General features: G+C 48.7%; 7 protein-coding genes across 7 annotated transcripts; 6 read left to right on the top strand and 1 right to left on the bottom strand.

Moving 5' to 3' along the window:
• The first annotated feature begins 52 nt into the window (after nucleotides 1-52).
• LOC136187608 (RILP-like protein 1) lies at nucleotides 53-1,674 on the top strand. Its single transcript, XM_065975241.1, has 6 exons — nucleotides 53-343; nucleotides 392-545; nucleotides 655-752; nucleotides 811-1,196; nucleotides 1,247-1,477; nucleotides 1,529-1,674. Exons 1-6 carry the CDS (start codon nucleotides 74-76, stop codon nucleotides 1,572-1,574), a joined length of 1,185 nt encoding a protein of 394 aa, XP_065831313.1. The 5' UTR covers nucleotides 53-73; the 3' UTR covers nucleotides 1,575-1,674.
• An 18-nt stretch (nucleotides 1,675-1,692) lies between these two features.
• Nucleotides 1,693-4,445, top strand: LOC136187602 (uncharacterized). The gene is made up of 11 exons (XM_065975234.1): nucleotides 1,693-2,270; nucleotides 2,336-2,512; nucleotides 2,566-2,772; nucleotides 2,850-3,024; nucleotides 3,076-3,164; nucleotides 3,210-3,529; nucleotides 3,583-3,700; nucleotides 3,746-3,840; nucleotides 3,885-4,065; nucleotides 4,121-4,252; nucleotides 4,308-4,445. Exons 1-11 carry the CDS (start codon nucleotides 1,716-1,718, stop codon nucleotides 4,392-4,394), a joined length of 2,136 nt encoding a protein of 711 aa, XP_065831306.1. The 5' UTR covers nucleotides 1,693-1,715; the 3' UTR covers nucleotides 4,395-4,445.
• Nucleotides 4,446-4,470: 25 nt separating this feature from the next.
• LOC136187610 (membrane progestin receptor gamma-B-like) lies at nucleotides 4,471-5,511 on the top strand. Its single transcript, XM_065975243.1, has one exon. The coding sequence runs from the start codon at nucleotides 4,471-4,473 to the stop codon at nucleotides 5,455-5,457; it is 987 nt and encodes a 328-aa protein (XP_065831315.1). The 3' UTR covers nucleotides 5,458-5,511.
• On the top strand, nucleotides 5,496-6,438 carry LOC136187615 (transmembrane protein 199-like). The gene is made up of 6 exons (XM_065975247.1): nucleotides 5,496-5,697; nucleotides 5,743-5,810; nucleotides 5,867-5,968; nucleotides 6,019-6,049; nucleotides 6,102-6,214; nucleotides 6,270-6,438. The coding sequence occupies exons 1-6, from the start codon at nucleotides 5,550-5,552 to the stop codon at nucleotides 6,345-6,347; spliced, it is 540 nt and encodes a 179-aa protein (XP_065831319.1). The 5' UTR covers nucleotides 5,496-5,549; the 3' UTR covers nucleotides 6,348-6,438.
• LOC136187604 (sperm-tail PG-rich repeat-containing protein 2-like) lies at nucleotides 6,389-9,117 on the top strand. The gene is made up of 12 exons (XM_065975237.1): nucleotides 6,389-6,583; nucleotides 6,642-6,784; nucleotides 6,837-7,121; nucleotides 7,179-7,254; nucleotides 7,310-7,365; nucleotides 7,413-7,451; nucleotides 7,501-7,545; nucleotides 7,596-7,700; nucleotides 7,751-7,830; nucleotides 7,877-8,020; nucleotides 8,072-8,376; nucleotides 8,422-9,117. The coding sequence occupies exons 1-12, from the start codon at nucleotides 6,478-6,480 to the stop codon at nucleotides 8,787-8,789; spliced, it is 1,752 nt and encodes a 583-aa protein (XP_065831309.1). The 5' UTR covers nucleotides 6,389-6,477; the 3' UTR covers nucleotides 8,790-9,117.
• Nucleotides 8,772-10,383, bottom strand: LOC136187606 (nucleoredoxin-like). Its single transcript, XM_065975238.1, has 5 exons — nucleotides 10,036-10,383; nucleotides 9,730-9,981; nucleotides 9,469-9,673; nucleotides 9,326-9,414; nucleotides 8,772-9,275 (listed from the first exon to the last, which is right to left on the bottom strand). Exons 1-5 carry the CDS (start codon nucleotides 10,345-10,347, stop codon nucleotides 8,862-8,864), a joined length of 1,272 nt encoding a protein of 423 aa, XP_065831310.1. The 5' UTR covers nucleotides 10,348-10,383; the 3' UTR covers nucleotides 8,772-8,861.
• Nucleotides 10,384-10,744: 361 nt separating this feature from the next.
• LOC136187826 (uncharacterized) lies at nucleotides 10,745-14,585 on the top strand. The gene is made up of 15 exons (XM_065975534.1): nucleotides 10,745-11,390; nucleotides 11,444-11,564; nucleotides 11,621-11,745; nucleotides 11,798-11,847; nucleotides 11,897-11,957; nucleotides 12,008-12,143; nucleotides 12,205-12,393; nucleotides 12,453-12,584; nucleotides 12,637-12,804; nucleotides 13,037-13,225; nucleotides 13,287-13,420; nucleotides 13,486-13,539; nucleotides 13,675-13,791; nucleotides 13,850-13,972; nucleotides 14,390-14,585. Exons 1-15 carry the CDS (start codon nucleotides 10,764-10,766, stop codon nucleotides 14,498-14,500), a joined length of 2,337 nt encoding a protein of 778 aa, XP_065831606.1. The 5' UTR covers nucleotides 10,745-10,763; the 3' UTR covers nucleotides 14,501-14,585.
• Nucleotides 14,586-14,590: the final 5 nt, after the last annotated feature.

The following is a 14,590-nucleotide window of genomic DNA, read 5'->3' on the forward strand; positions in this document are numbered from 1 at the left end:
CTTCACTCTATCTTTCGTTTCTTGTGTGGAATGCTTTAGCCTTTAGGGTTTATCACGTGCTAGTGGCGCAGAGATGGCTGCCGATCGTTTCAAATTGTCCGTGACGGACGTCTACGAAACGACGGCGTCAGTAGGAAGCGAATTTCAGCGATTTGTCGACCTGTACGGCAGCGAATCTATCGAAAGGCTCATGCCGGCCGTCCTGAAAGCGCTCGAGCAACTCGAATCGCTCGCAATAGCGGCAGAGGAGACCGACGACGAAGTGAAGAACCTCAAGTTAGAACGAGACATCGCCAAACGCGATTTGGCCGAAGAGAAGCGAAAGCAACGCCAAAAGGAAGCAGTGAGAACAAGAAAGGGGGGGCGGGGTTGAATTCGGAGGCTTCTCTAGGACATGGCGAGCGTTATAGACAGCCTAGAGCGCGAGATAGCGACTCTCCAGGACAAGAGAACTCAGAAAACTAAAGCATCGACAGCCGAAACGACGAGCGGCGCAAGGAACGCCGCAGAAACGGCGACAACGGTTCTGGAAGGAGAAGACGAAGGTAAGAAGAACTATCTATTTTTCTTTGGCAGTCCCGAAGACAAACAACAACAACGACGTCACTGTAACAGTCACAGAGGTTGTCCTCACTAAAGAGATTTTTACCGTAGACGCGTTGCGGACGATGACGGAAAGGTTTGCTGCCAAGAGTGACGAGGTGAAATACAAGGAAAGAGAGCTGGCAAAGAAAGATGACGATATTGCCGCCGTACGTGTTTAGTTATTGTTTCCTTGCCCTATTGACTTCTGTCCGGTTTTTTTCTTAGCTGAATCAACAGATCAAGCGCCTTGCGACTGTGAATGAGGACCTGCGGAAGAACGTCGCTCTCTATCGGGCAAAATACGATAGTATGGCGGAAGCCAAAACAACGGTAGAATTCCAGCTGGAAGTGACGCGACAGACGGTGACACAGCTGGAGAAGCGGATTGAAGAGCAGGACGAGGCTCTGGCAGAGACTAACAAGTCGGAAAAAGACCACGATGTTAGTGAAAAAGAAAAAGTGACCGAGCCTGTTCGGCCGAGAACAATGAGAGAAAATTCACTTGAGCCAAGGTATTCACTCGAAGACCTCAGAACGGTGCTGAAACAGAGAAATGACTGGCAGACAAAAGCCTATGCGTTGAAGGACGAATTGGAGGCAATAAAGATAAAGTAAGCAAAGGAGCTATAGTTAAAAATAAAAGATTATTGTTTTTTTTTAGGTTTAACATTGACTGGCCATCAGATGAAGAGGAGGAGGAGGATGACGAGACAGGGATGGTCAGTCGACATCTCGAAGGTAAAGGTACGTCATCGTCGAAGAAAAAGTCTGGAGTCAGTCCCAAGGCAGTGGCGGCTCCTCAACCAGTCGAGGTGCTAGAAATGAGCGAGATACATCACAAGGAGAAGACTGAAGTCGACGGCGGTCGTAAGCTATCCGGCGTCAAGCAAATGTAAGTCTTATGAAAAACAGCAGTCTATAGTCTATCTATGAATTTTCCTAGTTTGAGTGAACTGCCGAGCTTTGGCACCGAAGACAAAAACAACTAATAATTTTATATGCAATTTTTTTGATTGGTAGGTAATTCATAACTTTCATGTTTGCTCAAGTTTTTTTTTGCTGTTCTTATTACACCAGGTTATACACGTACGGGGCTTGAGCCCGTCTAGCCTTTACTGACTCCTTTACTGATGGCCGAGGAGTCCTTCCTTTTTTCTATCGTACCCGAAGCGTCTCGCGAAGCGATAGGCTTCGCTCGAGCGTCCAAAAACGCGACGCTTTCCACTCTGAGACGCGAAATCCAAGTCCAACTAGACGATCTTCCAACCGAATTCAAATTCCTGCTAAAATCATCGACAAGCGGCCGATTCTGCCCAGTATCGACGAAACAGGAGACAACCGAAGAATCGTCGATCTATCTCCCGTCGGGAGACGTGCACATACGCCTTCCCTGCCCTTCGATTCGAAAGAGAGGAGACGAAGTAGTAGCGAAAATCGATCGCCCCAACTCTTCTTCGTCGTCGTCCGAGTTCAGTATGTCAGACTACGACGATCACGAAGGCTTGCTCGAAGAGTACGGCATCGCTCCGAAGAAAGCGCCGCCCGGGTTCAAGCAATCGAGCAAGACGGTCGCTCGATCGGACGACGGGCAAACGAAAAGCGTCGTCCCTTCTCTTCCTCGCGATTTCAAAGTGGTCGAACGAGAGGTGTGGGATCAGAAGACGAATAAACTTCGCGCAGTCGAAGTGAGAACATTTTAAATTAATTAATTAATTAATTGATTTAATTAATTGATTTTTTGAACTCTCAGAAATTCGTCGTATTTGGCGAAGAGGCGAGCGACATGAAGAACGTCATGCGTCAAGTGACGGAACTCTCGATATTCTACGAACGCGATCCCAAGATGCGAGTGTCATCGCTTGTCTACTATTTACCCAAGATGCGCATTCACGCCAAGGGAAGCGCCTATAAAGAAAAATACCTAAAAGTAGGAGCGGGGAATATTCGAGATGGCAATACAATCTGAATCTTTTTCTCCAGCCCTTAATCGAATTTGTTGAGTTGGAGCACGAGAGAGTCATATCCGAAATTGAGGCGATGATTTCCAATAAGGAAATCTCGTTTCATTATCTCTGGTATCTGTTTCCAATAAAGGCAAAGTTTGTTGGATGCGAAGGCGATGATCAGTTTGGCAGCGAGGTTCACGATAGCAAATATCGATCCGGATTCTTTGGGGCGACGTTTCAAGTAAGAGACAAAATTTTCATTTAATTAACGAGTCTGGGATTTCTTTCTTTCTTTCTTTCTTTCTTTCTTTCTTTGAGGTGGGAGGATACATTGTCAAGGCGAACGGGCTTCGATTCTTCACGTCGATGAAGTGGTTTGCTATTGGCGAATACGACGGATTGAGATCGATTGACTCTCTTCCAATTCATCCACTGGAAGAAGGCAGCGATCAATTCAAGTCTTTAGTATGCAGAGGAGAAGTCTTTCGCCAAGGTAGGGGTGATAAAACGATCCCCCCGGCTTTATACACTGTGACTTCTTTAGTTGGCGTTGGAGCTCACTACATGAACTACAAGGGAAATCTGCTGTGGAGAGAATACACCTATACAAATCGATTTAAGGCTGATGGAAGGGTAAGAAGTAATCTAGAAAATCATCTCTCATATGATTCCCTCAAGGTTATGGTCGACGGAGCGAGCTTCGGACGTTTTAATCCCGACTATCGCGGCTTCGCGGCGTCGTCTTCGGACGACGAGCGCGTGCTCGACGTCCTTCCCGACGCGAAGCTCTTTCAAACGTGGCCCACTGTAACCGGTTTCTCGTTCGCTGCGAAGAAGTGGGGCGAGCTTCGACTGCCCGATCTCGAACCGATCGCCTTCGACGAGAGCTCGTTCTCTCGACTCGTTCTCGACGAGAGAAAGAAGAAACTCATATTCAGTCTCGTCACGAATAGTAGCAAATCGTTTACGGATATTATAGGAGGAAAAGGCGGAGGCTGGTACATTGGGTCACACAAAGAGATTTCCCTGACTTTTTTTCTCTTCCTTACAGTATCTTTCTTCTCCACGGTCCTCCCGGGGTTGGTAAAACTCTAACGGCGGAGGCGATAGCCGAACTTCTTCACCGTCCTTTGTACAGTGTTACAATAGGGGAATTAGGAATAACGACGGTATGGATTAAAATCTTCACAGGACTATTGACTATTTTTTTCTAGTCGGAGCTCGAAGGAAAACTGCGGCAGATTCTCGAAGTCGCTTCCGTTTGGAATGCCGTAATTCTCATCGACGAAGCCGACATCTTTTTGGAACGGTACGCTCGCCAACTGAATTTCAATTATCATTTTCCTCGTCTAGACGATCTGAAAACGATTTGAGTCGCAATGCCTTAGTTGGCATATTCCTCCGGCTTTTGGAATACCACCAGGGCGTCATGTTTCTGACGACGAATCGCGTTCGATCGTTCGACGAAGCGTTTCACAGTCGAATATCGGTCGCCTTGCACTACGAGGCGTTGGATTACGAAGCCCGCAAACAGGTCGTCTAACAAGCTTGATTTATGATATGATTTCGATACACATGTGCTACACTAGGTGTGGCAAAATTTGCTTGAAGCTGCCGACGTCGCTAGTGCGTCATTAGACTTGTCTCAGTTAGCTAATTATGATTTAAATGGACGTCAAATCAAGACGACAATACGTTTAGCTCAGACTCTAGCCTACACGGTACGTTTGACCAAGACAAAAATAAATTTTTGACGTCGCTATTTATTCTACGCAGGAAGGACTCGCCGTGGGCATGAAACACGTCGAAGAAACGGTCCTCGTGGCGAAACAATTCGAGAACGATTTGAGAGGCAGCACCTAAGTAGGACAGGTGCGCGCGCGTGCGTACGTTCGAGTTCCGGCGTAAGGCGGTTTTGCGTTCCTCGCGTGTTTGCCCCATGTCGCTATCGACTACCCAAGTGCCTCGCGCTTTTCGCGAGGACTTCGTTCGCACCGGTTACCGCGCACCGAATCTAACGGCGAAGCAGTGCCTCGCGAGCCTATTCGAATGCCACAACGAAACGGCGAACGTTTGGACGCATCTCATTCCGACGCTCTTCTTTGCCGCCTTGGCCGTCCAATGCGCCGTCGTCGACGAGAAGCCTCGCGCTTGGCCCATGGTCGTATTCGTCGCCGGTCTCGTCGTGAATACGGGCTGCAGCACCGTCGCTCATCTATTCAGTACAATGTCGGTAAGAAGTCGTCACATCTGCTATTATATCGACTACTCTGGAATATCGATTGTTGGCCTGACCGTCAGCATCGGTTACTATTACTACAGCTTTCCGCTCGGAGGTGTGGCGCTTCGAAACCGGTACATTTCCGGGTCTGTTTTCGTTGGAGCGTTGGCGTGTTTTTTGTCGTGCGGTTCGAGGCATTATAGGGTCGACGCGTGGCAAAAGTCGGCGAGAACTGCGTCGTTTGGCCTCTGCTATGCGTACACTACTCTGCCTCTGCTCATTCGTATTGCATGGGCTGACCGTTGGGAATTTATTTTGGTTGGCCACGTGGCTCACGTTGCCCTCATGATAGCTGCTTCGTTTGTGTATACGGCTAAGGTTCCTGAAAGGTTTTGGCCCGGTCGATTTGATTTGTTCGGTCACAGTCACTGTTTGATGCACATTTTGTTTGATTTTTCGATTCTGCTGCAGTTTGTCTGCGTCAGGTTCGATATGGAGAATCGTGAGGGTATGACGCAGTGGCCTGTACCTACTTATAACGAGCTTCTCCTACCTCTGTTCATGTTGATTGCTATGAATTTTACAATTATTTGGTACTTTATTAGTAGAATGAGCCCTCGGAAGGAAAGAGGTGCCAAATCATTCGAAAAACGGAGAAAAAGATTGTCGTCGTGGCAGGAACACTTTAACTTTCGAGCTATGTAAGTGGCTGGTTGTTTCAGACATGTTTTCTCACTGAATTGCATTTTATTGGTCACACGCACGGGTCTTTTCGCCGCGCACTTTCCCGTACAAGGATGCAAGACCCAATTGTGATCTTGGGAAAGGATTTAGAGGAAATCGTGCGTGCAGACGAAGCTAATACGAGAGTGAGACAGCGGGACAATGGCCATTTGGCAATGCACTGCTCCGATTTGAAGGACTTCCTTTCGAAGCATCGACAACGTTCGCGCCTGCCTCATTTTGTGTCCTTACTAGTATATCCTATAGGTGTCTCCGTGCACGAAGTGCTTCAAGACTGTGACGTTTGCTTCGAGCCCGTTCTCGCACCACCGAAGGTAGAAATCGTTTCCACGTGGATTTTGCTGAAATCTGCTTACATATTCATTCTCAGAATCCTGAACTTGAAGCGCGGTTAGCAAAACTAAGAGCTCAGGAAGAACAGAGGAAATATGATCAAATGGTTAGAAACGTTGTTTCAGATAAAAAGGGAAAGGTATGCATATGAGAGCGACCTTTCAATTTTGGTTATAGGCTGATGTTTAGGACAATCCTGCAGCTGAGTTTCGACAGGAAGGTTTGCCTCGTTGTTGTTGTCTTTATCTTTGTTTGATTGGGGGTGTGACTAGTGAAAAAGATGCGTCTGCATTGCGCAGGCATGATCAATTATCTTATAACGATCGTAGGAGCATTTTTCTTTGGCTATTTTTCTGCGAGATATGCATTTTCATCGTTTGAAGAGGTAAGAACGATATACTGTATTAGCAAAAATGATTTACATTTATTCGTTTTTGTAGCAAATTCTTACAGGAGTGGTATTTGGAGTAGTTGTTCTCTTTGTCGATTTGTACTTTATTGCAAATCGAAGTAACTAAAAAGAAGGATTGTGCGCGCACACGTGTGTGTCAACAGTGGTTATCCGGGAACCCTATCTACACTAACTGTCGCCACGACGACCTGCGAGGACAAGAAGAGAAAACCGTGCGTTTTCCCTCCTTCCTCGCCATGTACAGCCGAGCGCCTAGACTCCTTACGCACGCCAAGCAAGAAACGTCGGCGCACGTCGGTCCGGGAGCGTACGAAATGTACGACAAGCAGCGACCCGTCTTCGGTGAGCGCTCCTCGCACCTAGCGACAATGTAGCACGCACACACAACAACCGTATCTAGAGGGCTACGCCCCTTTTCTCTCGATGACGGCTCGCGAGTCGATTTTCGAAGTCACCGATCGAGTGATCGTCGCGCCGGGCCCAGGCCAGTACAATCCCCTCCCGAAGAGTCGCGTCAAAGGCGGAAAAGCTCTCGCCGACAAAGTACGAAGGAACTATTTCGCGATTTTCCCTACGCACATACTTCATTCCCCAGACGGATCGATTCAAGCAGCGCGTTTCCGACACGCCCGGTCCAGGGGCGTATTCCCTACGGCAAACATATCCTCTTTCGTTCAATCAACGCGCTACGCGCGTGCAATCGTACCCGGAAGCCGGCGGGACGCGCGGCGTGAAGATGGAGCGAAAAAAGGCGCCCCCGTCAATTCCCTGTCCCGGACAGAGTTACGGTTACGAAGAGGGGAGAGACGGCGTGTTGAAACCGCAGAAACCGCCCAAGAGAGATCCCTCTCTGGGACCGGCTTTTTATGCCGTTGCTCGTGTAATATTTACAAGGAAGATTCTAAAACTATTTGGGATTAATAGATCACGTGTTTAGGATGAAACGGAAGCGACGAGGAAATACAAGGGTGTTCATTTTGGGAAGCTGACGTCACAGAGACTAAAATTCGACGGTGAGAATCAATGTGCATCATTGATACTCTTCTTACTTGATAATTTTTCGCAAAGGTAAAAAAGGTCCCGGACCCGGAGACTATGATCCCACTGCATCTACAAATGACAAGGTAGCAGTTCACAATAAATGTTTCTACTCGTGGATATCTGTTTTCAGGATGGAAAAAGTCCGAGGAAGGGAGTTTTTGAATCAAAAGTAAAAAAGCGTCTACACTTGTCTCATCTATTGTAGCAGTCTCCTTTAGTTGCCAAGATACCACGATCTAATTGCTCATCAGGAAGCGAGAAAGGTATAATTAATAATTACAATCAAAACGCCTATATTAGTCGTTTTCAAAAGGGAATACCGGGCCCAGGTCAATACAGCATTGCTGGGCAATTCGATCATCAACGCGATCCAGGATACGACGTTTCTGAACGACCTCCATTTGGATCCCAATCTAAGGTAAGAGATTCTCAACGTGATATGGAACTTCTCAATCACTTGCGTGCTAGCGATTTCCGTCGGCCAAAGCCACCGTCCCGTCGCCCGGATCGTACAACGATCCTCGCACAGCATTCGAATCTCTAAACAGGTAATACAGAATTCAATTTCTTTATATAGACTTAATCTTCTCAAAGGACTACTGGATTGAAAAAGAGTCCCTTTGGGCAAACGGCAGCGCGATTCAAACATCCACATCACATAACACAAACACCGGCTCCGTCGGCGTACAACAACGATCACGTAACTAGTTTAGCAGCGGAAGTCACTCGCAAAGCGATGTAAAAAATACGAGCCTCTACTTTCATCGATTCTCATTGTCAATGCTTCAGAATGTCGAGCGCTTGCAAAGGCGGCTTTGGGACGACCTCTCTTCGCACAGCTCCTCTCACAAAGCCGCGCGAGAACGAGCTTCCCGGTCCGGCTCACTATGTCGTTGAACCGCCTGTGCCGTCCACGTCGACCGCGGCGGCGGCGGCGGCGGGGGCGACGACGACGGGCGGAACCAATCGAAATGTTCATCTGTCAAGCACGTTTGCTTCGGTGACGTCACGAATTGCTCCGCCGCCTCAAGTCCAGCAGGACGTTCCGCCGCCGGGATCGTACGAAGTTTCGGACTCGTACAACAAATCTCAAGGTAAAACACCCCAATTTAATGTTTCAAATTTGATTTCTCTTCTAGGAAAAGGCTACAGTTCCAGCGCCGTTCGTTCGTCAAATCTATCCGCGTTCGGTTCGACGGCGCGACGCTTCGAAGCGCCGCCCACCGCCGTCAAGCAGCAAGACGACGTCGACAATCCGGGTCCGGGCAACTACGAGACGCACAAGCACAAGGCGACGGGAACGGATTGCAAGAGCGGGCTCATGGTAACCAGAGAGACGCGTTTTAGAGAGAAACCCAACTTGGTACCCGGTCCGGGAGCGTACGAGCGTTCCGCCGAACTCACGAAGCGCTCCTTCAACATAACCCTCAACGATCCCACGCAGGAGTCGACAAAGAAAAAGGCGTCTCCGCCGCCGACGCGGCAAACGTTCGTGCTCGGGGTATAGTGTAATATTAGAACGCCGCTAATACAAACTACGACTCGAGTGTCCACACAATTTTTTTTCGTTCTCCTTGGCTCAGCCTCTGAGTTTTCTGCCTTTCAGTTTTCCGTCGTGAAAGTCGGCGACGAACGCCTTGACTTTCTCCTCGGTCACGTTGGCGTCGTCGGAGACGTAGACCGTCTGATCGTTGATGTCGACGATGACGAGCTGCGGCATTTTCGAACCCAAACTAAGGAAACCGGTCAACGAGTCGATGACGTCGTCGTCGTCGTCGTCGTCCGGCGCGGCGGTGAAGAAACAGATGCGCGGATCCTCGCCGGCTTTTTTTGCATCGTCTATCTCCTTTTTCGCGACCGGCATCATCGCTTCACGAGCCTTCTCCGCATCGGCTTCGTCTTCCGTGAAATAGATGAGACAGGGCGACTCGTTGACGGCGCTGGCCGTGTGAGAAGTGAGTTTTTGAACGGGCTTAGGCGCCCAAGGGAAATCCTGTGGAAAGAAACGTATAGGATTCCGTGTTTAGTGTCTAGTTTTCTTACGTTTCCATCTGGATCGGAGGACACTCCCGCTCGGCCGTTCTTCGTCACCAGTTTTCCGTCAGGACCAACGACGACAAGTAAGGGAATACCTGCATGACGTCACTCATTATCATCCCTTTTGACTAATCAACGATTTGTCTTGCCTTGAACTTCGAACATTCTTTTCAATTCCGCCACTCGTTTCTTGTCGTCGAAGGGAATCGCTTTCCACGGCATCGTGCCGAAGTATTCTTTGAATTGGTCCTCTTCGCGATCGGAACTCACAAAAATTAACTCGAAATTCAATTTTTCGTGATTCTTTTCGTAGAACTTGATGAGATCAGGCGTGAAAGCCCGACAAGGAGGACACTACAACATCAAAAAAAAATAAATAAGTAAAAAATCGACGAATCGAGAAACCGTACCCAGTGAGCAGAAAAATAAATCGCAACCGACTTTCCTTTTAGATCCGAAGAAGAGACTTCGGTTCCCTTGTTATCAATGAGGGGGCCCCCGACGATTTCTTCGAAAGTTTTCTGACGCCAGGGAAAGTCCTTTCCTTCGGGATCGTCGGCGATGAGCGATCGCCCGTTCGAAGTGACGAGACGACCCGTGGCGCCGTCGAGAACGACTAGCGTCGGAATGCCTTGCACTTTGAACTTTCGGCTGAGCTTTTCCTAAAGAGCGACTGCACTTCGAGCGAAAGCGGAGGCACCAGCGAGCGTTCCTACCTTCCTATCGCGATCGTCGAAGGGAAGGGCGTGCCATGGCATTTCCTTGAAATAAGAGTCGAAGTCGTTTTGCGATCGGTCGGAGCTGACGAATATCGTCACGAGTTTTTTGCCGACTTCTTCTCTCGCCTTCACTGCTTTGTAGAAGTCGGCGAATTTCGGGGTGAAGGCGCGACACGGGGGGCACCAGTGCGCCGAGAAGTAAAGGCACACCGACTTGCCCTCGCCGGCTAAATCGGCGACAGAAACGGGTTTTTTCTCGCCGTCGATCACCGTTTCGCCGAGAAGTTTGACCAGAGGATTATCCGACATCACTTTCGCAACAGTCTAAAGGCTAAGCTGCAGGCTAAGGATCAGGTATTTATAGGCGCCAAAGGACTGTGTAATGTTGCTAAAAATACGTCTGTATTACGTCACTTGTTATGGACACAGTCACTGTCAGCGTGTCATATTTGATAGATTTAAATTGCAAGTACCAGGTAGAAGAACGACTGCTGTAGCATCGTGCAGCTGCAGAAAAGCCAGCTGATTGCAAAGATTGTCAATACTTTACCACTATCGGCCTTTGCTGCCAAATTCGTTTAGCCCACATTTCAGGGTGTTCTATCAGACCTGTACTCAGATCAGAGCCACCCATGGCATTTTCTACATGTACAGTACTTGCTGCTTCTTCGGATACACGTGTACGCTTACGTAGGGTAACGTAGCGTTCACGTGACCTTGCAGACATGTCAAATCACCTACGATTTCTCCGTTTCTCGACCCTATTCGGACTCGTTTTCGTTCTCGATGCAATTACCGTTGCTAGCTTATGGGTTGCTGGCGGTCCCTCGTGGCGAGCCGCCTCATCGGCGTCGCTCGAAGCGAGCATTTCCCACTACACCTTCTATTACTCTCCCTTCGACCTAGTCCTCCTCTCCCTACTCAAACTCATCCTAAGTCTTCTCCTCCTATCTCGCGCCGAATCAGCGTCCCTACGCGCGCTCGAATCTCCCTACGAGCCGACCTACCGCCGATCGAACCGCATCTTCGTCGTTCTCCTAAGCATTCTCAATTTGACCGTCTTTGGCTTCGGCGTCGTCAAAGGCGGCGTCGTTCTCGGCGTCGGCGTCGAACACGCGTTCGGCGCGACGCAGCCGCTCACGTACGGCATCGCGATCGCGACGAGCGTCGCTTTTTCGTTCGTCGAAGTCGTTCTTTGCCTGATGGCGGCAAAGCGAACAACGAGCGCCGCTCTTCGAGCCAACATGCGTTCGATCAACGTCGACGATGACGACGTCGATGGAACGGACGACGAAAAGAAGAAGAAACGACGTAAAGTCGATTTGAAACGCTTATTCGGTCTCGTTGCGCCTGTGAGTACGATTCGTTTTTCGAGAATTTTTTGTAATTGATTTTTTGTCTTCAGGAAGCGTATCTCGTTTTGACGGCGTTCGTTTTTCTTCTTATTAGCACTGGGGCGAGTTCTGTGGCTCCTCTCTTCTTTGCCAAAGTGATTGATGCTGCTAATTCTCCAAGCAAAGGAATGGGTATGTTTCTCTACTGTTTTCTTACTCTCACTGGAATTGACTGGGATTTTCTGTAGCTGATGTGAATAAGTGGACTCTCAGACTGATTCTCATTTTATTTGCTGGATCGATTGCTGCAATGTTCAGATCGTTCTTGTTTCAGCTGACTGGCGAAACGGTTGTGGCTACTCTGAGAAAAAAAGTGAGTAAAAGATGTGACCGAATTTTCGCCCTCATTTTAATTTTGACTCCAGCTATTCAATTCTGTTGTCAGTCAAGAAGTCGCCTTTTTTGATAATAGCAGGTAGAGGGGAAAAAATGACCAAGTCACTAAAATAACGGAGTCCTTCAAGGACTGGAGACTTGACAAATCGCCTAAGCTCAGACACCCAAGTCATACAGAATGCCGTCACAGTAAGAGAAAACATAATATTTATACTGATTCTAATCTTTTTTTTGTGCAGAACAATATATCCATGCTCCTTCGTTATTCGCTCCAAGTTCTTGTCTCATTAGGACTCATGTTCTATCTGAGCTGGAGTCTTACGCTAGTTCTCTTATCCGTCGTTCCCGTCGTTTCGATTGGAGCTGTCGTATACGGTATCGCATCATGTGTTAGCGTCGCACTCCCTACGACGATCTCTCGTTTTGCTTTCTCAAGGAAACTACATCAAAAGACTGCGTAAGAAATTCCAGGATAAACTCGGCGAAGCGGGAACGATTGCCGAGGAATCGATCAGCAGCATACGAACGGTTCGTTCGTTTTCGAACGAAGAAAAAAGCATGGACGAGTACGGAGTAAAAATCGACGAGAGCTTCGCTCTAGGCAAGAAAATGGCAATGACAATAGGTCAGTCACGAAAAAAATAAATAAATAAAAAACGTCTCACCGGTTTTTTTTTTCTATAGGAGCGTTCTCCGGATTGATTTTTACTCTGATTCAAGGCGCAACCGTCGTCGTTCTGTGGTACGGCGCAAAGTTGCTTCACGAAAACATTTCGGGGAGCCGATCGAATTCGATGACCCCCGGCGAACTGACGGGTAAAGCAACAAGGATTAAAAAAAAATTAAAAAAAAATTATTTGATGCGTAGGTTTTATGCTCTACATGATCAACATTGCGATGGCGTTCGCCTTCTTGTCGAATCTCTACGGCGAATTCATGCAGGCGGTCGGCGCCTCGATTCGGGTCTTCGAACTCTTAGATCGACGTCCGGAGATTCCAATAAAGGGTGGAAACCAGCTCGTCAAATTCGAAGGAAGTAAGTGGGTCCTGTTTTCTTTAAAAACGCAGTGGGTGTCCCCTCGGAGACGAGTTTGATTTAACAATATAAGCCATCACCGGTGCGGGTTGCGGTTTGGCTCGAACGAGAGGCTTCCCCTTCTTTCCCTTTCCCTTTTTTCCTCGCCGCGACTCGACAGTCCGTCGCCACGCGCGTTCTGCGTCGTCTAATTCGCAGACAACACGGTTTTTTTAATTCTCTTCCCTTCTAGGCATTCAATTCGACGACGTCTCCTTCCGCTATCCGTCGCGTCCGGACACGGACGTTCTAAAAGGCGTCTCGTTTCGAGTCGAACCCGGCACCGTCGTCGCGCTCGTCGGCCCGTCAGGCGGCGGCAAGTCGACAATCGTCAGTCTAATCGAACGATTCTACGAGCCGGGATCGGGAACGATTCAACTGGGTTAGTGACACTGTGAAATTTGTCTTCTTATGTATGTAGTGACTCTAGTTTTCTTTTCTAGGGGATGCTGACGTGTCTGCGTTGGATCCGCTGTGGTTTCGTCGCAGAGTGGCCATGGTCGGGCAGGAGCCCGTTCTGTTCGGCTGCTCGATTGCTGAAAACATATCGTACGGAAAAAAGTCCACACAGGAAGAGGTACACCGCCGACGCGAGGTTTTTTTTCTTTCGGTGTGCGGTTTACGTGTGTGGGAAACGTTTAGATCGAGGATGTTGCAAAGCAGGCGAACGCACACGAATTCATCATGTCCTTTGAGGTGAGTTCTCCCCCATTAGACGACCGACCCTGTGCATGAATAATTAATCTGACGGACCGCCGTCTGAGAGCGTATTTCCGGCGGGTTGCCATCCCCCGAGGGGAATTTTTCTCTCCGACTCCTTTCCTTCTATAGAACGGCTACAAGACGATCGTAGGAGAGCGAGGAATTCGTCTGTCCGGCGGACAGAAACAGAGAGTCGCCATAGCTCGTGCATTGCTCATGAATCCCATCGTTCTGCTGCTCGACGAAGTGCGTGCAAAACTCCCGTACAAATCTCGTTAGATGATCCTCCTATCTCCTGTGGTAGGCGACGAGCGCTCTCGACGCCGAGAGCGAGCACTTGGTGCAGGAGGCGATCGATCGAGCCGTCGTCGGCCGATCGGTGCTCGTTATTGCTCATCGACTGTCGACGGTTCGAAATGCGTCTAAGGTGAGCGCGTGGGTTTGTTTCTGTGGGATTTTTTTTGCGGCCCGAGAGCGTGCGTAACAATAACCCCTTGTTTGCGAAGGTGTCCTCTACAGGTGCGCATACACGACCCTTTTTCCCATTCATGAATTTTGTAGCGTCTCTCGACTTGTTTGTAAATTCAGTGCAACGAGACATCTGGTCGTTGCTCAATGCAAAGCACATTAGCAGCGTAGTGTCGAGTCTCTCTATGAAGGGAGCTAGCCTTAGAAATACGTATACTTAGAAGGGGAGAGTATTTGCGGTGGTGGTCAGGCAGGGGTCACACGTACGCACGGTGGTTATTGTCTCCGGGTTGCATCCGGCTCCCCCTTCCTACTGTATGATGCGATGCATAGCGTGCACTTACGCTGGTCTATGTTTATGTTTATACGCGCACAGGTGTTGGTTGTTGACAAGGGAGTGATCGTCGAAACGGGGACACACGACGAACTGATAGAACGAGACGGCGTCTATAAGAAACTTGTGCTGAGACAACTCAACGCCAGCTAAGGACTCCACTCTAGATGTCTTTAGCGATAAACGATGTCCTTTCCCCTCTCTTACCTGTACTAAGTTGTTGACATGGTTCACGAAATCGCG

Source organism: Oscarella lobularis, chromosome 5 (assembly GCF_947507565.1).
Source record: "Oscarella lobularis chromosome 5, ooOscLobu1.1, whole genome shotgun sequence".
Taxonomy (NCBI): Eukaryota; Metazoa; Porifera; class Homoscleromorpha; order Homosclerophorida; family Oscarellidae; genus Oscarella; species Oscarella lobularis.